Source organism: Polyodon spathula, chromosome 21, assembly GCF_017654505.1.
Source record: "Polyodon spathula isolate WHYD16114869_AA chromosome 21, ASM1765450v1, whole genome shotgun sequence".
Classification (NCBI taxonomy): Eukaryota; Metazoa; Chordata; class Actinopteri; order Acipenseriformes; family Polyodontidae; genus Polyodon; species Polyodon spathula.
In genome coordinates this window covers 2,021,781-2,046,574 of record NC_054554.1, presented here as the reverse complement: position 1 = coordinate 2,046,574, position 24,794 = coordinate 2,021,781, and the positions used below count along the sequence as shown (strand labels likewise).

Sequence of the window (24,794 nt, the reverse complement as noted above, 5' to 3'; positions counted from 1 at the left end):
TTTTGCCTTGCGTGTTGTGGCTGTAAATATCTGTATTGTCATTTTAGTTATTGCACACATGCAGTGTGAAGGAGACAGAGTTAAACTAGAGCAAACGCTCGGCTGTTAAAATTCTCCACGATTCACTTTGTGCAGCATGTAAAAGGCATCGCATTTCTGAACTGATTTAAAAAAATTAGGCATCAAAGCTGTGTTTTCATTGACAGTTCTTCTTGAATGACACCCAAAATTGTTTTTAATCTGTTGCCATAAACAAAGAGAGCTCTGACAAGTTGCTGTGGACATAAAAAAGGCGTTTCCATAGAAATATACTCATAGGATTTGTACTGACACATATATTGTACTGATATATTATATATAGATATAATATATACATTATATATATATATATATATTATATATAATATATATATGATATATATATAATAATATATATATATATATTTACATATGTTATCGTTTTTATAGCTTTAGCATAATTGAAATTAAATGAGTTTTCTACAGAACCACAATTAAAGACCAATAATCTTAAATAGGACAACCTGTTCAATGTGAGCCTTTCAGTGAAAATGCCCTGCACAAGAGTATTGCTGCTGGACTGATGTAGTTAGTCTAGTAGGTGTTCTATTAAAAAGTTCATGATGTAAATACAGGCTGTACATGAGTAAACAAACCGTTAAATCCAAGCGTATGACTTTGCCACAGCAATACCTCTTCATTGCTATTGCAGTGCAATTACATTGGTTTAACCCAGGCCTGAATTCTTCTCAATGTGTAGCTGTATGTATATAACCATTCACAAGTCTGCTGGAGTTTGGTGCCACTTAACCAGCTTCAGGTACAGTAATAGAAACTGCTAATAAGGGAAACATCCACAATACTGTACTGATGCATTCAATTGCTTGGGGAAAGATTATCATCAGAGCACAGGCTCACAATGCTATTGGCTTCAGTGTAAATTTGTTTTCTACAATGTCAATTGCTCCTATAAATTATACCAGCATTAAAAAAAAAAAAAAAACCTGCTCAAAAAGACACGAAAACCCAGGAGGCTGAAATACGATACGAGACAATGGAAGCATGCCTTGTGCCAAAACGAATCTGTGGGTCTCATCTGCTATCAGCTACTCACATTTATTACTCTGTCATAGTGGCAAAAGCCATGCCAAACCAGCCATACTCAAAACAATACCAGCACTTCATGTTTCTGCTGGTTGTGAAAACAAAAGTGGTCACCAAGGAAGCAGCTGAGGCCAGCTTGAAGTAACTCCTTGAGTGCCACGATGCACAGAGCTCAAGTGAGAAGACAAGCCAACATCCGATCAAAATTACAGCACCTCTACATCCACAGCGCTGCTTTAATGTCATTGAAGGACACGTCTCTACAGCGCCGGAAGTAACATAGCGATCCATGCAGTCGTTTCAGAATATTCATAGGCAACTGAGAACAAATGCAACCCATCCTAGACACACATCAGTCTATGTATTCAGAAGCCAACAGAGGTCTAGAAAAGGTTTCTCGAGTATATTAATTCTACCACTGGTATTTTTTGCAGAAAGCAAAAGACATCCACACATGTTTGTCCTTACAATTTTGTCAGTGGGGTTTAGCTGTTTTTCAAGCTAAAACAAAAATGGTAGTATGTTCATTACTTAATCTATTAACGGGGCTGGCCAGGCAATGCAACTTTAAAAACACACCGACAATGTGACAGCTTGGAAAACTGGTTTATGCAGTCAGTTGAAACAACCAGACACAAATAAAACTTTACATCCACTTTATTTAACGTTTCTGCAAAATGAGTAGACTCTTTCCTCCAGAAGCCGGGACCTCAGAAAGGGGTTAGCTGCACCCCCAGAACCCAAAGTGCCCCTGACTGTAGGAAATGAGTGGCTCCGATAAAAATGCAGGCACAGTTGCAATGGAGGTACGTGTGGTGTTAAGAGAAGCAGAAGAGCAAAGCCTTACCCAGCCACAGTCATACTTATACCCAACAACGGACACATTTTTACAAGGCACGTCTGAGCTTCTATTGAAAAACAAATACAATGCATTCACATGTCAATTGTCCATGAAAATGACATGAGAAATCTTCATGAGGGATTATAAACGAACAGCTATAAAATAACACCTTTATTAGCAGATTTGTGAAGATTACATTTCAAATACACAAATATTTACATAAACAGTTTATAGTGCAAATATAGTGTAGGTATCAAAGAGCAGATTTACTTGACACACAGTATAGCTATTTTATGGATCCTGGGATGTGTGTATTTGAAGGCTCTCGTTTCAGAGCAAACAGAAAATTCAAGATACAGTAATCATTTTTTTATTAATACATTTGGTAAAACTGTTTAAATGAAATGTTCTATTAGGTTTTGAGTTTATTCATCCATTTCAAAAGATGGCATGAACATTTCATCTTTAGAGAATATTTCTCACCCTGATTTTCTAAATTTCAGATCCACAAAATAAAAAAAAAAAACTAAAACTTTTATGTAAAACTATTCAGGGAGCTGCAGCTTTTAAAACAAGCAGAGCACGCATATTTTGTGTCATACAGAAACAGGGGTTCAGCCCTAAACCCACATGTCAATAGCACACTCCTAGCTAAGCATCTGATCTAAGTGGTGCAAGGAACATATGTCTACTATGTGACAAAATCTGGATCATACACTAAGAACAGAATTTAAGAAATACTTCCTGAAAATCCTGAGGGAATATGTGGGGTTGGTCTGTGTGGGGATTACAACTGACATGTCTTGATGCTTTACTCATCATAGTAACAATACAAAACTATTCCCACTAACAGTTTAGTTCACAGATGAACAGTTAGAAACATCTATGAAGCAGTTATGAGGCTGTGTGGTCCAGTGGTTAAAGAAACAGGCTTGTAACCAGGAGGTCCCGGGTTCAAATCCCAGCTCAGCCACTGACTCACTGTGTGACCCCGAGCAAGTCACTTAACCTCCCTGTGCTCTGTTTTTCGGGTGAGACGTTGTTGTAAGCTGATGCATAGTTCTCATATGTTGTAAAGTGCTTTGTGATGGTGATCCACTATGAAAGGCGCTATATAAAAATAAAGACTATTATTATTATTATTATTATAAAAGGGATGTGATGAACAATAATTGAAGTTTAAAAAAATGAAACAAAGGCAATAAACTGAATTACTTTACAATTACAATGTGTATTGTAATAAACTGATACCTTTAATAAGAGGTTTATAGATGCTTATAAATAAATCAGTAAACCAGAAGGGTGATTCATTTATCACTGGTTTTACACATAATGCTGGAAACCCTCAACACTGCACTGTCTGGTGCCTACCTAAACCCAGCAAAATCTGGGATTTGTCTGACTACTGGATTTTTGTCCAAGCATTCCCCATCAAATTCTCCCCCACATTTATGTTGAAACATCATTTTAAAACGAACCTCAAAATACACAAATCCCCTAAAAAAATTAATGTTTTCATTTTAAGACAAAGATGAATCACAGTTCCACATCTATACCCATCCATGTTAAAGACAATACAACTCTTAGAATACGTTTAACCACGCCGTTTCAAATCTAAACAACTTGGATCTGGTAGAAAGACAGATAAAGACACTAAAGAGGTTTTTACAGTGCTCGGAGTCAGACGACAAAAAGATTTAAATACTGTATAAAACATCCTGTCAATTTTAAAGCGTAAGGTTAAAACACGTTTGTCTACAAGATATGTTTGTAGTGTATAATGAAGTCCATTAGACTTAACACTGGATTTGATGCTAAGTCAGTGCTAAGGCATTTACAAGAAAATAAAACATTTGTTAAAGGGAAAATACAAGAACAAAACTACTCAGGATAATAATTTGCATGTCTCATTTCTCATTTCTTGTTTTCCGATAGTTTTATATATTTGCTGTTTTATTCCTCTCAAATTATTTGCCTCTGCAGAGTGTTTTCTTTTTGTGACAAACAAACAAACCTAGATTAAAGACTTTGAAATGTAAGGACGAAAGGTTTTGGACTAGGTTTATAAACCTATTTGGACGGAGATCATAAAGTTGTTGTTATTTCAACCAATGGCTAGATTTATATTAAAAAAAGGTTAAAAACAAACTCTTTGAACAAACATTTTAAATATCAAAATCGGTTCATTTAAATTAAGAGATGGCATTTTAAAATATTGCACTGGGATGTTAAACCGACTGCAAGAACTGAAGCAGTTACAAGCTGGTGTGCCCATGCTGGTGCGTTCCCTACACAGGCAGCAATCAAAAGTCTTTAATGATAGGGCATTTCCTTTCAATATGGCACAAACCAGACTTAGAAACACATGTGTACTCACAGACAGAGGTAGAGGTATAGCTGCTGTACACACACACACACACACACAATGTAAAAGTGGTCTTCCTATCGAGATGTGTGAGGGTGGGGTCATTAGACAGGTGGTTCTTCTATATAGGTACAGAGGTCACTATTTCAAATACCACAAAACACTAAGGAATCAAACCAATAGAAATGAAATGGGGGGCTCAGTTGGCTTGCCTAGACCACTGACTGATGGTGTATATGGTACTACCTTCCCATCAAAGTTTATATCATTTCAGATAATTTTATAACCTAATCAATATTAACCATTATTACGGAGAAAAGGATACAATTTTCTCACAATTTCTCAGGATTTCAACATTTGATTAATCATTTTAGTATTTCTTTTTCTTTTAAAAATTAAAAAAAATATATTTTTGCAATTTATTTAAAAACACAGCTTTACTATTTATCTGTAGATCTGTAGTGGTACTGCTGCCAGTGATGGGGAGTAATGCATTACGGTAATCCGATTACTCTAGCTGATTACTTTTTGAAAGTAACCTCCCCCATCACTGGGTCTTAATCAAGCTAGCGTTGTACCTGTCCTTGCGTCTCTGCTGCTGTCGTGCTCGTGGCTTTTCTTACTGATCCTTTCCCTTTTACCGTGTCCAGAGGAGCCCTCCTCCACTGCGGTGGGGTTACCCCAGAGCTGGGGGGCCCTGCAGTCCCCGCTGCTCTTACTCACGTACACGGTAGGGGGCTGAGGGAGCAGCTTGAATCTCTGCTCCGTGCTCAGGGGCCTCTTCAAACTCCTCCTTGTGGCTCTGGGCTGCGGGGAGGGTACAGGCTGCAGGGGCCAGTGGTCCTGTGGGGGGAGGCGAGATTTGGAGAGGAGGTTCTGTCGGGAGTTGCAGTGGCTGCTGTATCCTCCCATAGCAGCACTGCCGAGGCGGGTCTGTGTGACGGGAATCTCGTCCATGGACTCTGCAGAATCAGAGTGGTAGTCAGAAGGGGGCCCCGCGGCCTGGACTGGGGCGGCACTGGCTACCAGGGGAGGTAGGGAGGCTCTTTGAGGAAAGGCCGGGACGGGGAGCACGAGACTCTGGGAGGCAGCAACGGTAAGAGCACCAAACAGGGGTCTGGAGGGGGGGGGGGGGGGGGGGGCGGGGGGGGGAGGAGAGAGAATGGGGCAGGGTTCAAGAGAACAAGTCTTTCATTTACACAGGGATTCAAGTAAAATCATCCAGAACTTCTCACCGATCAATTGAAATTTCAAGGTAGAACTACAAGAAACAGTTTTTGGCTACTGCCTTCTTCAGTGTATTTAATAGTCAAACCTGCCTGTGAACAACCGCTCAAAGGAGTGTATGTATAGACTGGGGGTGTTTATATACAACTGATTTAACATGGGTCCCTCCACACATAGACATATAGATAGAAATGTGTGTGATGTAGTAGCAAGGGTTTGATTTACTTGTGTTCTGTTGTCAGAAACCTGCACATTTTGATAGAACAGTGACCATGTGCAGCATAAGAAACTTGGTCTGGGGATGAAGGGCAGAGAACACAGCAAGTAATGTTCTGTTAAATTACATATGATTGTATTATGTCTCATATAAAACATAACACATGTAAACTATCGGCTAAAATGAACACGATCTTGCAAATGAAAACCATTCTGCAGTTACCATATTTCCAATCCATCTATGCCTGATTGCTACCCTGGGGCTTTCATTGTAATCCTGAAAATCATAGTAAGAAACAGTAGGGACATTGGGGTTGGCTTATTCCACCTTTGAGGGAGCGTTGTCAATGTCGTGCTGAATGATATTCTAATACCAGGGTTCGTGGCACTCAATTTTGGAGGCTCAGTATTGGGTGCTGAGATACACGTGAACACTTTCAATTGCTTGCACATTCTAGAACCTAGTGGCGTTCTTTAACTAATTCTGCAGGCAGCATGTTCCGTCAATGGAATTCCTTGCCATACTCTCTTACCTGGATCGGAAGGCGACACTCCTGGGAGTTTGTTTGAATGGTTTTCCAGCGACCTGTCACTGATAATTTCTGCTGGCACTTTGTGCACTTTCTTCTTTTTATTCTTCTGCAAAACGGAAATCGAAGGGGGACTGAATGTCAGAATTCACTTATTTAGCAAAACATGTTACCGGTTCAGCAGTGTACTGTACAAGCCCTTTGTTTTGTCATTTAAAAAATGTATGTTACCCTTAAATCATATTGTAATTATAATTAGGGCTTCTGTTTTTTGGGTTTTATTAATTTCATTTTTCTGTGCTTATACTGTAAGAAAGCAATGTTTTCGGTTACTTTCCAAAATGATTGGGTGTTTTTTTTGTCAAACTGTACAGTAGTAACTCGACAGTACTTGCACTTAAGGGTTGTCCCTTCTTTCCATTGCTGTCTTCCACAACAAAATCCTTCTATTAACGGGCACATTCTTCTGGGATTTTTGTGTGTAGGCATTTTTTTACATTTCACCACAATTTGCAATTCTGTTTTAAATCCTCCATATCTTAACTGCAATACAGCTTTAAGTCCTGCGAACAAGTCTCCATTCTTAATTGCAATCTTGTTTTAAATCTTGCAAGTGGCGTCTCCAATAGGAATATAGGAATTTGCTGCCACTCAGTAATTGGGGTGGGTTTAAAGTATTCAGAACGAATCTATGAAGAATACAAGTCAGGAAGGAGGGACTCTGCCCAGCTGCACTGGGAGTATTTATTTTTAAAGGGAAAGGGGTGAAGTCAACGTGACTTGAGTAACCATTTCCAGTGTTCATCCAGTGTTTTATCGGCTAAAATCAAAAATCAGAAGCCCCAATTAGAATGTATCCCATTTCATAGACTGTATGGGATCTGTCTATTAATCACATCTTATTTTCACTTACAACCAGTAGTATTTTTATTACATTTTTTTTTTTTTTTTTTGTGAAGTTGTTTCTCATTGCAAATCAATTAAATTTTTTTTTTCATTGATTGGAGTTTCAATTTTTTATTTTGCAAACATTTAACTTTGATACCCAGAAATTTGAACAAGACATTTAAAAAATAACAAAAAAAATATATAAGCGAAACCATGTCACCTGCGGCTCTGTAAGAAAAGGCGCTCATGCACCATTGCTGCAGTGTGTTTCTACTTTATTTGCTGCTTTGTCTGTGTATTTACTTCAATTCAAAGTCAAGGTAAGCTTGTGGAAAGTTACTGATAAAAGACACATTCCTTATTTTGGTAGGATATATGGAGGTTGTCAGTGTCTTATACTCTTCCTGTGTCTTGTAATCACCTGTAATAATATAATGAATTGTTGAAGAATCATGTAAGCACAGGTCAGGAGCGATCTGCGAGTGTGAGAATGCTGCTGACCTGTGTGTTTGTCCTTGCCCAGCTGGTTGGCTGCTGCTCGCTGGAGAAGGTGGGACAGGGTTCCTCTCCTGCTTTACTGCTGCTGGACTTCCTCAGGGTCCCGTTTCCATAGCGCTTCGATATGCTGGCACCAGGGAACAGCAAACACATTGTTAAAGAAACTTCTTATGCCTAGTCCATGGCATTCATTGAGGTTAGATTGGACTGGATCCAAAAATTATGCTTAGGATATGGATCGGGAACCAAAGAAGATGCGATATATCTATGTTCAACTAAGTAACATAAAGTCTGAAGTTATCAAGTTTGAGTTAATTGAAGTTCTGGGATTGGTGATAGAGTGTTTAAAGTTACGGATGAAAGTAGCTTATTACTATTGATTTAGAAACAGAAAAAAAGAGACACATTTACAGAAATATATGGTCAAGCACAAGAACTTCAATAGGATGAAAAACTTGTTCATAGGATTTGGAGTTGAGGTTCGTCTCTACACCGCTACAAGGAGCCACCCACTACAAGAAAAGGTTACAAAACTAGACAAACTCAGACATTTTGAGGCTTGTGAGTTGAACTGTAATCGAACAACACTTAAAATCATGTGTGATGCTGATAAACAGTACAGGTACGCATGTACTGTAAAGTGGAGGCAAAGTATTTCGCTGCATTGCTGTTTGTTTTTCTATCAAAGCCTGGCTGAACAGCCCTTTAAATCATTTTTGTACAGAACGTCCAACATTGTTTCACACAGACCAGTACTAAGAGGGGCAAGCCCAGTGTTTTATACACGACTCTGTGCTTCAAACTGCTTCAAGAACTCTTGGTGGGTCCTCCCTTGCCCTTGATAACTGCTTGGCACTGCCTGTCTTGGCAAAGATGTAATATGAGCTTAGATTGTATCTTCTAAATCAGAGTTTACTGCAGCTTAAAAAAAAAACAGGTAACTTGCTGTAGTACAATGCAATAGTATTCTAAAAAAACACTCGATTAGGATTACTAAACATTGTAAAGTGATGGACTGCAGATGGCCATTGCTGTACAGTGCTCTGTAGACTTGCAATATCTTCCTAATTATTAACACTCTGCACACTTCTTAAACATTGCTGTGGTTTGAGATGCAAACCCATGCAAGAGCCAATTAAAACAAGACAGTTAAACCTTCCACTGTTGCAACAGTGTAGCCAGTGTTTTATATGCTGTTTAAATTTATACTGGCTGCATTCCCATTACCATTCATATGCAGGGTATTTAGTGTTACTCTTTCAACAGAAGGACTCAATGGATTGTGACTGCATCTTTTCAGTTCTACAGCTTGTCTTAAGACATGCAACACAGTTTCTCCAGCCAGAGCACAACTTTTGAAATTACAGTATCCGCCCCATGGGTTTATCTGTGTGTATGTGTGTGTGTGTGTGTGTGTATATATATATATATATATATATATATATATATATAATATATATGAGAACGTCTGGTTCTGTTCTGTGCATGTTACCCTGTTGCCCTAATATGCAGCCATTCCTAGTTCAAATGGGTTAGAACGTTTAAGAATACATATGTGTTTTACGCTTTTCTTTAAGGCTGCCAAAACCATTGCCTTTGATGCATTGTTTTCTGTGTACACACTGCTGCTCATGGAAAAGATATTTGCTCTTACAGACACACTGTTTTTATTCATCACACAGTCGCCTAGGCAACACCATGGCTGCCTAATAACTATAATGCAATTACTGTAAATGCTAACCATGGTATTGTTTTTAAGCTATTCTAAAACAAGTACTAACTGATGTACAGTTTGCAATGAGCTGCTGTTAGCAGAACAAAACAAAGAGTTTCCCTGCCAGTTTCTGAAACCCAGTTTGAAAACAAGTGCTCCCTAATTATAATACTGTAGTGGGGAGCCATAGCATGCTGGTAGTGATCTGCTTTTTAATAAGCAGCTGCTGTAGTCATACCACCCCACAACTGTACCTGCAATATAAAAGGCTCAGCTGTAGCTGCTTGGGCACAAAATCAATGGAAGTTGAGCAGAGCCTCACTAATTTGACTCAATCTGGACTTGGCCCTGTTCTGATTAGTGATAGAAATCACTGTGCATTATGAGGGGCCTGTAACCTAAAGCTTTACAGTGCAAAAGCAAGCTTAGGCGCTGTAAACAAGAAGCAAACAAAAAATACAATGAGTTGTTTGGATAGCAGAGGCTGAAGAGTACCTTTTAAATGCATTTAAAATTACTGCAGTGTTTTTCCACCGGCCCAGTTCCTCGTTACGCTAAGACATGCTGGAATCGGTAGAAGATCCTCATGCTCTGCAAGTCACATCAGGATTGAATTTCACCCATCACCAAGATAGCTATGCAGTTTTTATTTTAAAATTAGCCTTGACAACCACAGAGATTGTATAGTGGCAGTGTGAACAGTGCTGATAAATGCGCAGAGGAGGGCAACCTGCAGAAATAGCTCAACTTGCCCTTCTGCTCCAAATATTTTATATTAAATAATGCAACGCTGAGATGCAGAATGAGCAAACAAGTCCCCTAACAAAGAAGAATATTAGTCTCTAAAAAACAAACTTATTTCAAGTCTGGCAACACAACCAGAGCACACGTCTGGCAAATGCAGTTATATTAAACTGAACCATAGCAACACTTTCAGGTAACGTAAAAGCAGCCTGGTTTGTTATCCTTTTACAGCAAATGACAATTGGGAGTTTTTGTATTTCATAATAAATAATTTACGGACTCATTTGTGAAAAGCATATAAACTGTGGTGTTTTATTTTGTATTTTCAGAGTACGAGGCTGTCCTTTTTATGCCACACTAAATGGTTTTTGAGGCACTTTTAATGTTCTGCAGGTCACTGCCATGCTCAGGGCTAACCTTTGGCGAAGGCAGAGTTTATTTTAATGGTCTAAACCAAAGGTGCGCACATTACTAAAAAATAATCAGAGTTTAACCCTTAGCTGCAATATACATAGGTGTATATATGCAATTTACCTTAGAAATACACATATACACACATTGTTCGATAATAGAAAAGCAAAATAAATATCTACTTGCTGAAGCGGTTTTTATTTTAGCAGACGAGTTGTTCAGTTGCAGCAGGCAGCAATAACAGAAGGCACAGGGAGGTGACGTCACCTCCCTAGCAACACCATTCCTACGTTGGGAATGGGTTCTTTCAATGCAGCGGGATTGTGCATTTGAGAACGACAAGGAAGACTCACAAAATTAGTTGGACACAAGCTGATGAGAAGCAACTGCCCTCTGCAGTACGAATTTAAATGGTGTGCTGCTTTTATGCAAAAGAATGGAAAAATCAAGTCAACAAAATAAATAAATAAAATATTTACGATATATTCGGAAGTGAAATGGAATTAATGCACTGGGCCTCAGTCAGGCGATAAACGGGCTGTGTGTCCCTGGTCTAAACTGAAGATCAAAAAAATGTGTATGTGTACTTCAAAACCTTTTTTAGACAAGCACACTTTTTACAAATGGCCTTTCTGCTGCAAACAGTACTGACAAACAGATGATGGACGAGCACTGACAACAAAAAAACAAATATGCAAGTAACTCTCTTTACCAAGGGCAGCATTGTTTAAAATTTTCAAGCAAGTTGAATTCCCTAAATACAAAGGCCTGGCACAGCTTTGAGGTTTATTTACTCAGATTTATTTTTGTTTTGTTCCAACCCAAAATTATAACCCTCTGGTCTGACTTTCCCCTTTTGTTTTCATGTAAATGTTGTGTAATATTAACTTTGCAAAGCTGCACGACAGATCTGAAGAAAGTAAGTCATTGTGATGCCATGCTTTGAAGTAAGTCTAGTAACATATTACCCTTTTAGAATATTTTGATAATAGGATAATTTAGTATTTGTATACCAACTAAAAACACAAACTTAAATAACTTTAATTATATTACATCTGATCTACTGAAGTCAAAACGTTCTCATGAAACCCAGAAAAAGCTGAATCACTCTAAAATGACTTCATAAGGAAGTAAATTATTGCGTCTTAAGAGTTACAGAACATTGTAACACATTACAATACTGTGTGCTTCATCCTTAGTTTGTTTTATAATAAATCTGCATTGGATGATATTTATATGTCACGAACTTGCAGCAAATAGCCAACACTGATACCAAAACAGCGAAAGATTTTTCATGGGCTGTTCATGCCACTCAGATAAATGCCCTCTTTTACACTCTTTTGTAAAATACATAATTTTTATTTATTTTTTACATGTTGTAATTTTACCTGAATTTATGAACATCAACGTATGCTCCAGATGGGTCCAAGCCTCCTTGAAAAAATCTTAAGCAAAAATCTGTATCTACACTGAATATTGCTACAGAACTGTAACATCAAAATATAGGCCAAACCTGATTTGATTATAAAATCAAACTCAACAACGAAAAAGGTTGCACAAGGAAAAAAAAAAAGATATAGTTTGTTACACAACGTTCTTTAAAGATTAAAATCTTAAATACATCTGTTTGCTGCCAATGCCTTGTGTAATATTTATGTCCTGTGTGCTGACACGATCCTCTCGCTCTCCTACAGACTCGAGGGCTGTGATCAGCACTCTTCTGCCCTGCCCTGTGTAATATTTAGGCTGCTGCTGCGTGCAAGTCCTGTGTGCTGACATGATCCTCTCGCTCTCCTTCAGACCCTAGGGCTCTGATCAGCACTCTTCTGCCTTACCCTGTGTAATATTTAGGCTGCTGCTGCGTGCAAGTCCTGTGTGCTGACATGATCCTCTCGCTCTCCTTCAGACCCTAGGGCTCTGATCAGCACTCTTCTGCCTTACCCTGTGTAATATTTAGGCTGCTGCTGCGTGCAAGTCCTGTGTGCTGACATGATCCTCTCGCTCTCCTTTAGACCCTAGGGCTCTGATCAGCACTCTTCTGCTCTACCTTGGTCTTCGAGGAGGTTTTTCTTACCAGCATGTCATGCCTATACTTTTCATTGTCTTCACCAGTCAAGGTTGTAACAGGGGGGCTATGAGTCTCAACCTTTAACTCGTGTGCTTTGCTGTTTGACCGGCTATTCTGGACACTACTGGGCATTGCCACCCTCCCTGGTACTGTCATCTGGTCTAAACCTAAGCTGGTTCTGCCTGCCACGCTGCTGCCTGTCCATAAAGCTTCAATTGGAGAGTTCCTAAAAGGAATACAATGTAACTCAACCTTTCAAGACAAAATATACAAATCATTCAGCACCCTAAATTCAACTGTAACCCTACAAGACAGAGATATGCATGTTCACTTTACCAATACAGTATCTCCACTAGCTTCCTTCTACAACTAATTTTCTTTACTGATGTTTTAGATGATCATTTACGAATCTTGACAGCAACAACAGAATAGCAACAATTCGAAATGTTTGCAAACATTTTGTCTGCATGAAAACAATGCAATGTACAATACTAGATGTACTGCACAACAATGGGAACAATTATAGGGCTACTGATTTTCCATTCTGGGGAATAGCAAATTCTGTTTTTCAAAAATTACCAATTCATTTTTTCCTCCATCACTTATCAATTTATTGATAAGTAAACATGGCATTTGAACAGATATCAAACTGCTAGTTTAAATAAATTAATAAATATTACCATTTATTTTATTTATTTTTATTTGTTTTTATTTAAGGCAAGATTTTCAATCAGCCTCTTGTTTCTGCAATAATAAGTAAAGCAGCTGAAGACACTTCAGACTGGTCATAATGTTTACAGACATGACTTGGCTCATTGCTGACATTAAAATAAGCAAGAAAATTTAAATTATATTACAACAGTTAAGAAAACAAATGTCCAGCACTGTTGTGAGACTCATATTTAGTCTTCCACTGACACTAGATCAGTCTACAAATGAAGGGGTTTTGAAAAGACCTGTTTCTTATTGCTGGCATTACAATAAAAATATAAAAATATTAAACAGTTGAGTAACCGTCCAGCAATGTCATGAAAGAGTATATATTCACAGGACTCCACAAATTAAGTTTAGCATTTTATGGCAATACAATAACCATAATAAAATATGAAACACTTTAATAAAAAAAGGCGTACTGACCGACTTGTTGCTCTACACAGGATCACTGCTATTCATCTGCCGATTGTAATTTAAATAATCACTGCTATTCATCTGCCGATTGTAACTTAAATAGCGCCCCTTTTAATGTAAACGCATAATTAATCCTCCCAATTGTTTCTTTGCTAATTCTGCCTTGTTAAGGGCTAAAGAATGTCTTTATATCATTCAATTAAGAAATGGTCATGGTTTAACATTGCTGGTTACAGCTTTATAAATGCAGGTAGAGTGGAAAGAAATAAACTAAACAATAATTAAATACACAATTAATATAGCTTACTTACTACTTCAGGAAAGCCCCGCTTTGAGTCTTAGGTCTAGGTTTTTCAGCATAGAGAGGAATGCTGTGCTTTGCATTTGTTGCCATCTATTTTGCTTTCTTGTTCTCTACGTGTTTATGACTGGAAATATGACCTTATGGTATTGACTCGTACACGGTCAATCGACTGACAGCGACATTTGCAGAATAGTATCCTATCATCCTCATATAGATTATCAGAAAATGTTTTAGTTCTGTCTTTTGCTGAAACTTTGCATTTTCTTTCTTCGTTGGTGCAGCCACTATGTTGAGTTTCAGTAGAGACATGCGAGTGAAGTCGCATGATGAATTAACTCAATTTGGCTGGGTGTAGGCAAAAAAAAAAACACTGGAGTTGCGAGGTGAAAAAGACAACACTGCAAAATTCCATTCCTAATGCCTAATTCCGTGGTCACGGGAAAAACAGTAGCCCTACAAATACTGCCTCATGAAAAGTTTTAAGTGCCAATGTAAAAGATATTTATTAGAGCTAATTACAAAATGGAAATAAAGCAGCTGCAAAGTGCGAATTGCTGCCGTAAATGTCTTGCTTACAGGGTTTTGACTGTCAACACAGCCTATTGCAGTTTCTGGCTTTGATGTTAAGACGTCTTTATTTGGTAACTTACTCTTTTCCTGATGCTACCATTACAGCAGGATCTTCCACCTGGATCTCAGGATTGGTGTACCCTAGTGTCCCTGAGTAACCAACATCCTAGCAAAGAAACAAAATAAGAAAAAAGAACAAGCTTTTAAATGCAACACAGGTGGCGGCCTCACATTAAATTAATCCATATCTTCAAAACACTCAAACAAAAAACTATAAGAAATTCATGTTAAGTACAGTAAAGAAACATTTTGGCTAACGCTGTCATTAAAATAATCATGAGAAGCTATGAATTTCATTCACTACAAATACTATATACAGTAGTAGGTTACAACAATATTTAGAGATGGATTTCTGCCAACAGATCTTGTATTTCCATACTAGTGTGTTCATGTCTGGATTTACATTATGATGAAATGGATGCCTGCATCAATCACCCCCAGGTGTCAGTATACAGCATGTGTCAAATGCAGCTTTTTATTTAGAAGGCGTACTGTTCACATATACTGAAAGTGTGGACGTTTTACCACAAGCTGCTGACAAAGCCTACCAATCTGTTGCTAGCGGTCCCCCTGTGCTACTCAAGCATGGCTTGCAGAGATGTAAACACTGTCTTGGATTACTAAGCAGATACACTGGTGAAAAGTAAATTAGCACAACACACAAACCCACCCGCTGACAAAGCACCTTGAGCAATGAAAGAGTTTTGCATTTAGTAAGGGCTGACACATCCAGATGTGGAGCCAGGCATGCCAAACACATGAAATGAGGAGGCCTGTGATGTAACCCAAATAAACAGCGATATACACACACTGCATTGAGGCATGGAGGGAAGCTTCATAGAATTAATCCTTACTTATTATTTAAAGATATGAATATGGAACAGACCCACTCATATTGCATTACGTCATCCTGGGTTGCTTCTAAAACTGCTATTTAGAAGTTATTGGCCTAAGACCAGATACTGTATGGAAATGTAGAATTATGTTTCTATCTTTTATTCTAAAAACAGCTTAACTACAGCTGAAAAAGAACCCTGTAAAACTGCAAAGATAAAGACACATGGTCCTACCTTTACGTATGATTATATAATGTTGAAACCATACCTAAATCATGCTTAACCAATGTCTAGACTGCTAATTGCAATGTAACCTAGTATTGCTGTACTAACAAGTTCTACTCTACCCAATGCATTACAATACAATTGCCAAGCAATACCACGGTTCACAAATTGGAAGACAAACAGATGCGAGTAATCATGACTGGAAATGAAAAGCAGCACTGTAATGCTTTGTGTGACAGCAGACGGCCCAAACTGCATCCATGCGAGTAACTGAGGTGGTACCTTTGTAAATGCAGATTTATTTTATGTTCTACTGTTTCATCTAATTGACGGCGAGGAATTTGGGTTGCATCTTAGATTCGAGGGAGTCTTAAATCTGAAGGAATATGGTACTTAAGTAAAGCAAAGATATGTATTGGAGAACTAAATCATTGCTATTGGCATTTGATTTCCTCTCCTTGTTTGCTAGGATGGCCTGAAGCAAGCAGGTGGACAGGAAAAGCCATATCCTCTGGTACTCAAAGGATTGCATTTATAAATGAGCTCTGAAGTCAATGCAGGGAGCTTCTGCTTCACATACAGAACAGTTGCAACTCACCAAAAGTCATCTGAAACGCAAAATGCAATCAGTCAATTGATAGGGAATTAATGATTATTAATCATCCCGAGTACATAAATGCAATTTGTTTTTCCTTTTATAAAACCACGGGTGAAACTAAACTTTGCAATTTCAACTCATAGGTTCTTTCTCATACCTTTATTGGATTCATTTTTGGAGGTACAGCCTCCTTCCTCTCGTCCTGCTTGTCAGTGCTCGTGGCCTCATGGCGATGGCGCTGACGCATGATATATGTATATGTACTTAATCTGTTCCACACTAAAAAAAAAATACACATTATTAACGACGTTAATTGTATAACTCAGAGTAGTAAAAAGGCTGCGCACTAGAGATCCAGAGTTTGCCTATCAGCACCACAATTTTGTCATGTTTTAAACTAGAAATGATCTCGATGGTAAGTATCAGTCCCCAGTATCCAAAATACTGATGGGAATTAAAAATGCATGTAAACGTACTTATCGAGTAGGACCAACCCAATTAGCAGCTCAAGTTTCACCTTGTGCATGCAAATGTTTAGTTCAGGTCCTGCGTTTAGACCCAGTTTTCTGTTTTAAGAGAATGCTACGCTTATGGTAAATCTTGCAGAAATGTCTCAAAAAGATCAAGGGCTGTGCCACCTTGTAGTTATAGAAATAATTCTGTTTATAATGGTTTATAATTTATGATCATAATCATTCCTGGTAGCAGTTTAATTATAAGGTACTGTATACTGTCTTTCACACAGCCGGCCAAATCGTTGCATTTCTCCAGGTTTAGATGCCAGACACCTCTCCAAATTTAAGAATCCCCCCATGATGTATGTTTAGATAGGTTATTGTTGGATCTCTGCCCCATAAAACAACTGTTTAATCCAGTCATAGCCTAACCACTGCCAGTTTCTGCTTTATAATAAGCAAACTAAGGAAGAACCAGTGTGTCATTTTCAAAACAAAGCTCTCCCGTTTTCCATTCCATTGCCTGTTTGTTATTAGCACTTACAGGATTAGAACAGGTCTTTCAAGGACGGGTACTTTAGGTGGCAATTCCAAATGCTGAACTCCACTTCCATCTAATGCAGACTTCTTAGAGAGTGTGTACTGCATGTGTACTGACAAAATTTGCCATTTGCTGCTACAGTAAGCAAGGCTGGGCGTGTTTTATTGCAGTGTCAACGGCCAAACAGCACACTGCTGATTCATCGTGAGTATTAAATGGTCTGCCAGTCTAAGGGGTCGGTCTACAGCTGTACTGGGTGTGAACTGTTGCCAGCTGTGGCGCCTGGGTGGAGATGTTGAATCTCGTCTATTTTGATAGCCATTAGGACCACAGGAGCATGTCAGGAATGTACTGCAGACATTCAGCCTTATAAAAGTTAACTGCTGGATCAGCATCATTCTGAAATCCCCCTCCCCATACTGCCTCGCGATCAAGCCTCAGGGGACATCCCTTTCTCTCCGATGAGGGTGAAGGAGCAGTTTCTACATGTCCATTTAATCATCAGGCCTTTCTACACAAACACACACTCAGGCAGCACCCAGTGCCTTCCAATTCATTAACAAGATTCATATCTTACTACATTTAGATTCACACTGACATTTCTAACAGAAACTGGCAGTATTTTTAACAGGCACTATTAAAACTGTTTCTACACTGCCACTGTGTGGAAGTCAACCGCACTGTAGCGAAGATGCCTTTGCATTTTAAATGCTTCCAGCTCTCCACCATGTGGTCAAATAATTTATTTTAGGAGAAAAAAAAAAAAGAGTAATCCAACTAACAGCTAAAGTAGTAATATATTAAATAGGCAATATATTGGTTTTAACACTTTCCAGGATTATAATTCTAGACAAACAACAGGCAAAAGCAGCTAAAACGTGGAAGCAGGAATGACAAGCTTGTGTATCACTGCCACATAAATAAAAGAAACTTCTAACAGAACATGAATCGGAGCATTAAAAATCCCAGTTCAAAGGGCGGGCTATGTGATCCTGTTCGTTACTATTCCAGCATACAACACTAATCACAGAATCAAAGGAAACACTTTACAGCGAGTGGCACTTGGTATATATTAGAGGGCTGGAAGTATACTGAAGTATAAAGAGTTCTTCAGTGATCAGATGCAATTTGAAATGGGTGAACCCCATGATGAAGTGTTACGGGATTGTAAAACAAGGCTGCGTGTTGAATCAGACTGTTTGAAACACTCACTGAGATAAATGTGGAAGATGAGCAGATGGCCCAGCAAGATGGTGGAGGGAAGCCCCAGAGCGATAGTGATGGCAGCCAGAGCAGGGATCGTGGGCCCCGTCGTCGGCACTGGAGCCACTGGCAGGAACACGAACCACATGTCAGAATCATTTCTGACTGCTGGTGAAAAGAGTGGAGTGTGTTAAAAACAAAAACCAACAAATGGTCTTGATAATCTCAGCCTACATCAATCTATAGAAATATGTATGTATGCTTCCATGTCTAATTTGATGATCAGACTACTGCTGTGTATGCCTGGAGAAACTACAGGACTGTGCACTGTGCAATACGCATGATATCAACTGCTGCCATCTACCTCGAAAGTATTTGTCGGAGCGCAGCATTGCTGGATCTGCGAAGAACTCAACAAACACATACAAGGCGATGATGACCACAAGAAGTATTCCGAGAAGGGCTGAAATCACACTGTTCAGGAAAAGCCTAAAAACAAAGCACGGGATGTTCAGAAAACAAGGAGAGCACTTCATTTTACATTCTTTAGAGTTACATGACAATAAGACACGCACTGAATTAAACGATTTCAAGATGCTTTATGGGAATCAAGAAAACCGTACTGGTATGTATCACTCTCCGAGGAGATTGACCAATTCTTTGGAACAATGCAAACTTGGAAGGCTGGTGTGTCGGTTTTGGTTTTTGCCAAACAGCTGTTTTGTGGGGTTTTTTTGTTTTGGTTTTTGTTATTTCTGTTTGCAGTGACCTTTGAGATCCAAGCATTTCCAGAATTTGATTTTAGTGAATCCATACTGAATAAATAAAACACTCCATTAAGTGCACACAACAAACATTTTGAGAACTTGTTGAACATTAAAAGAACTGTGACCTGCATTGCAAAATATAACAAACTGTTTTAGCGATATAGCTTGTTATCAAACCCACTTTCCTCTTATGAAGGGACAAGCCATTTGGTTTGGAAAGCTTATGCTACTTGTCTAGTGGATAATTATTTATATCGCTCTGCACTGTTTATGAAGAGAATATGCTTTACTTTTCTGTATTATTTAACTTATGTACAAAATGACATCACTGTTTGACACAATCAGATTCTTACCAGTAATTCCTGCTGCCCACACAATTGTTCAGCCATTTACAGTGATGATCGAAATTGGCAACACACTTGTTACATGCACTGCAGTGCTTGGACTTGGGGCTCCTGTCAATAAATTAGCATTTAATTAGGATACATCAAGCAACACCCAGCTTGTTAAAATGCTTGAGACGGAGGACTAGCATAATGAGAATGGGGAGACTGGAAGTTCATTTCTTTATCTGACTTGCCTGTGGCCCGTTTTGGTACAGTATACAGTGCTTGAGGAAATAATAAATAGAAAGCTTGTTTCAAGGTCTTTCCATCAAAAAAAAAAAAAAAAAAAAAACACTCAGAGCTGGAATATCAATAGCATACACATGGAATAATCTGCCTGCCCATGTTTTCAAACCTGTCTGTCATGAAAACTGAAGCTCAAATAAATCATTTTTTCCTCAGTTCTAAACCTCACTTTTCACTTTATTTATTACAAGAGCAGCAAAAAGCCAGCAGCAGTTTCTTCTTTTCTTTTCTTAATCTGAAAAAGCATATATTGTCACATTGTGGGATGCAATAATCTAAATTTAGGTAACCTGAACTTCAGAGCACAGGTCAACGCTGCAAGTATTTGATTATTTATGAATCACCCTGGGCTTGTTTTCTTTGCCTTATAACTTGTTCTGCCAAAAGTACTGTTAACCATGAGAAACTCAGCATTATATGTAGCTGGAAATCATTAATATTGAAGAGATGACACACAAGATTAAACTCCCTCTAAATCCTTTGCACTCAATTGTAAATGTTGCAATGCTTACACGTCCACCTCACAGAGGTAACAGTGGCAGTTCTCAATCACATGTGCATGCTTGGTGCGGTCCAACACTGGAACCGGGCCTCTGTAGTTCTTGATTCTGACATTCCTGTCGGCAGGGTCGAGAGTGACGGCAGTCAGATGGACAAACAGATGACAAACGAACATGACGCCAGTACACTGGACAGAGTGTCAAGGTCTACTTCCAAAAGATAAAGATTAGACAATTTTGCGAGACTGCAACATTCATGCATCCATGATTGTGTGTTTGTTATTTTTTGCCCAACATGGCCAGGAACAGTAAACTCTCTGCCACAAGCCAGATTATCGTCAGTGCTCTCACATCAGCAGGAAAGGCCATTAAGACAGTCTGCCAAACATACCACTTCAGCATTTACTGTGAATCTCCCTATGCAGAACAGAAGACACCAAGATGACGATGGACTGGGAACTACCACAAACCTGCCAAGGTGCAAAGGACAACTGTCAATCACTTCAACTGTTTTCTGCCACTGATCCCTCTGTTCTTGTGTCTGGATACACTTCATGCAAATCACAGTCCAGGTCTTCGTTTCAATTTAAATATGTCATTAGCGACCAGAATACCCTAGCCCCCTGTGCTTGTTACCATTACTATTGTGGGTTTGGAATAACTAGCTATGTACTTTTAAGATGTGTCATCTTTTCCACACAGAACTAGTTCATGATTTTCCATCAAACCTGTTCATAATATTCCTGCTAATAGTAATTCTCTAAACACCTATATTTCCATTGCTAGGTGGCATTAGTATAAAGATTTACTAAAAAATGTTTTTACATATATATCTGGACATGCTGCTGTGATTCATCAAGGGGGATTTCCTATTAGTACAAGCAATATAGATAGCTGAGCTTTCTCTGGGACTGTGATGATGTTTGAACTGGAAAGGATACAATATATCCTGCAGGCACCCAATGAGTCGGCAGGAGAGGGATGAAGATGCCAAAGCCAAAGACAGCAAAGAAGATGTAGAGCAGCCAGGCCAGCAGCTGGAAGGGGTGCGGGGGCCAGCTCCAGCCGTTAGTCCTGGAGCACTTGGGGAGGTCAGCCGGGAGGGACGTCCCAGCTTCATTCTCAGGGGCTGTCCGGTTTGGGATCTTCCCACAGATATTCATCTGTAAGAGACCAATGGAAAATACATCTTAACTGAAAATAACATTTTAGTTTAGGAAAACAAAATGCAAGTCAGAAATTCATAAATGAAATATAAAAAGTGCTTCTTATAGGCCTACATACTGTATATAACCTTACACATTCACGTATATATTTTCAGTAGCATAGACAAATTCTTATGACTTGCGTGATTAATAGTGCCACTATAAACAATTGAATTATCACACAATTGTAACCTGGCGGCTTTTCACAATTGTTCAGCCTTAGGGGGCTTAAGGATAAAGAGGCTACACATGCACAAAAGTTATATAAAACCATGTTCAATTAAAACTGCAAAAGGTAGATGAAAGTAATAAGGACCTATAAAGGACGTCTTATTCATTAAATTATCTCTATGCCCTTTGTGGCCAGAATTACAGTAGTAAACTAACTTCCGTGTTCACTGCTTCTTCTTATACGTTAACTTACTTAACCAACAACAGCTTATTCTGCAGGTGGTAAATGACTGATTTCCTTGTTATTGTTCACCTTCCAAACAGAGCAGCATGGTAACTGCACACACACACACACACACACACACACACACACACACACAGCAGCAGCAGCATGGTAACTGTGCACACACACACAGCAACAGCAGCATGGTAACTGTGCACACACACACACACAGCAGCAGCATGGTAACTGTGCACACACAAACACACTGCAGCAGCATGGTAACTGTGCACACACACACACAGCAGCAGCATGGTAACTGTGCACACACAAACACACTGCAGCAGCATGGTAACTGTGCACACACAAACACACAGCAGCAGCATGGTAACTGTGCACACACAAACACACTGCAGCAGCATGGTAACTGTGCACACACACACACAGCAGCAGCAAGGTAACTGCACACACACAGCAACAGCATGGTAACTGCACACACAAACACACAGCAGCAGCATGGTAACTGTGCACACACACACACAGCAGCAGCAAGGTAACTGCACACACAAACACACAGCAACAGCATGGTAACTGCACACACAAACACACAGCAGCAGCATGGTAACTGCGCACACACACACACAGCAGCAGCATGGTAACTGTGCACACACAAACACACTGCAGCAGCATGGTAACTGTGCACACACACACACAGCAGCAGCAAGGTAACTGCACACACAAACACACAGCAGCAGCATGGTAACTGTGCACACACAAACACACAGCAGCAGCATGGTAACTGTGCACACACAAACACACAGCAGCAGCATGGTAACTGTGCACACACACACACACAGCAGCAGCAAGGTAACTGCACACACACAGCAACAGCATGGTAACTGCACACACAAACACACAGCAGCAGCATGGTAACTGTGCACACACACACACAGCAGCAGCAAGGTAACTGCACACACACAGCAACAGCATGGTAACTGCACACACAAACACACAGCAGCAGCATGGTAACTGTGCACACACAAACACACAGCAGCAGCATGGTAACTGTGCACACACAAACACACTGCAGCAGCATGGTAACTGTGCACACACAAACACACAGCAGCAGCAAGGTAACTATGCACACACACAGCAACAGCATGGTAACTGCACACACAAACACACAGCAGCAGCATGGTAACTGCACACACAAACACACAGCAGCAGCATGGTAACTGTGCGCACACACACACACACTGCAGCAGCATGGTAACTGCACACACACAGCAGCAGCAAGGTAACTGCAGCAAGGTAACTGCACACACATACACTAAAAAGAGGTTACTAATGCTAGTTTTCATTATTTGTGGGGTAGAGTACTGTGGGCTAACCCGGGCCCTTTTGCATGTGTTACACAAAAAACAAAAACACATTAACACGTTTTAGCTTCTTTGAAAACAAAAGTGAATCGTCTGGTCCCAACAAAGTAACACACAACAATAAACGTGTGAAAGCCATATAATCGTAGTCTTTGCACAATGAGTTTGGCTGTGTGTACAAAATATTTGACTCTGCAGTGATTCATTCTTGATGGACATATATAAATAATGTAAAAACATTACACAACTACAATGCTGTTCTGTCCTTCCCTGTACAGTACTTTCACCTTTTCAACACATTACTTACTGTCCATCTCAAGAGTCCCATTCACAGTATTAATATGAAACGGAATAGTGATCTTAAACGTGATATATAGAGGGTGAATTTAATTATAACAGAAATTACCTGCCTTTCAATTAGGAATGTAATGCAGTTCGGGTCAAAGCGTATCCTAGTCCTTGACATCTCAGAATGAACACAGAATCAAACATCTTGGCCTGCTCTTTCACCGGGAGTTCAACAGATTTCTTATCCGTGGTTTAGTCACAGATTGCCGGCTGCGCTTCACGTCCTTCCCTGTCCTTTTTCAACCCTGACTGAGATGAGGTTCTGCATTCTAGTTATGCTTTCTCCCACAGTGCATGATCCGAAACACGGGGGTAAGCGAGCTTGTTTCAGCATCCTAGGATGTAACAATTTTATTTAAATTAGTAAAATTTACTAGGAAAACAAGAAAGAGGAAACGTCTCCATTAACTACGACTCACCCTGCTGGGAACAACATCGCATGAAATTCATTAAAGACACATCCTCTCCTTCGATAGACCACTAGTTTTCCCAGAACCTGTGATGTGTACTTCTTTTTGTCTTTTGTCTAAATCACACACACACACACGTTGGATAATATATATATAATAGTATAATATATATATGCTATATATATATATATTAAGACCGGCTGGTGTGGTGGCTTTTTATATTCTAAGATTGTTATCATATTATGCAGAGTCAATGTATTCGTACCTCTACTGTTTGGCCAAACTATGTCTGTCTCTTAAATATTATTGTAATTATTCCGTTTAATTGTTTTGAAAAGCAGCTGTTGACGTCTTCGTCTGTACCCTCGCTGCGGTCGGCAACGCACTGGTTTGAAGCTTTTCCTTTCAAATTTATCATTTAAACGTTTTTTCAATATAAAATGAAGATTTTTTTTCTTTTACTGCAACATGTTACGTATGAATATAAATTATAATCAGCGGCGGCGGCGTCAGGTTTTCCATTTTGTTCCCGATTCTGCGACCCCGTCACCCTGGAAACGACCTATCTCTTTTCTTTTCCGATTGGTAATCTCGGTGTCAGACTCTATGGCACAGCGC

General features: G+C 39.3%; 1 protein-coding gene across 1 annotated transcript; it reads right to left on the bottom strand.

Moving 5' to 3' along the window:
* Positions 1-3,087: 3,087 nt before the first annotated feature.
* LOC121296585 (palmitoyltransferase ZDHHC1-like) lies at positions 3,088-24,295 on the bottom strand. Its single transcript, XM_041222296.1, has 12 exons — positions 24,186-24,295; positions 23,825-24,101; positions 21,385-21,606; positions 20,456-20,631; positions 19,665-19,766; positions 18,909-19,033; positions 18,554-18,712; positions 16,503-16,624; positions 14,707-14,792; positions 7,691-7,814; positions 6,305-6,410; positions 3,088-5,446 (listed from the first exon to the last, which is right to left on the bottom strand). The coding sequence occupies exons 2-12, from the start codon at positions 23,882-23,884 to the stop codon at positions 4,890-4,892; spliced, it is 1,839 nt and encodes a 612-aa protein (XP_041078230.1). The 5' UTR covers positions 23,885-24,101; positions 24,186-24,295; the 3' UTR covers positions 3,088-4,889.
* Between the last annotated feature and the right edge of the window lie 499 nt (positions 24,296-24,794).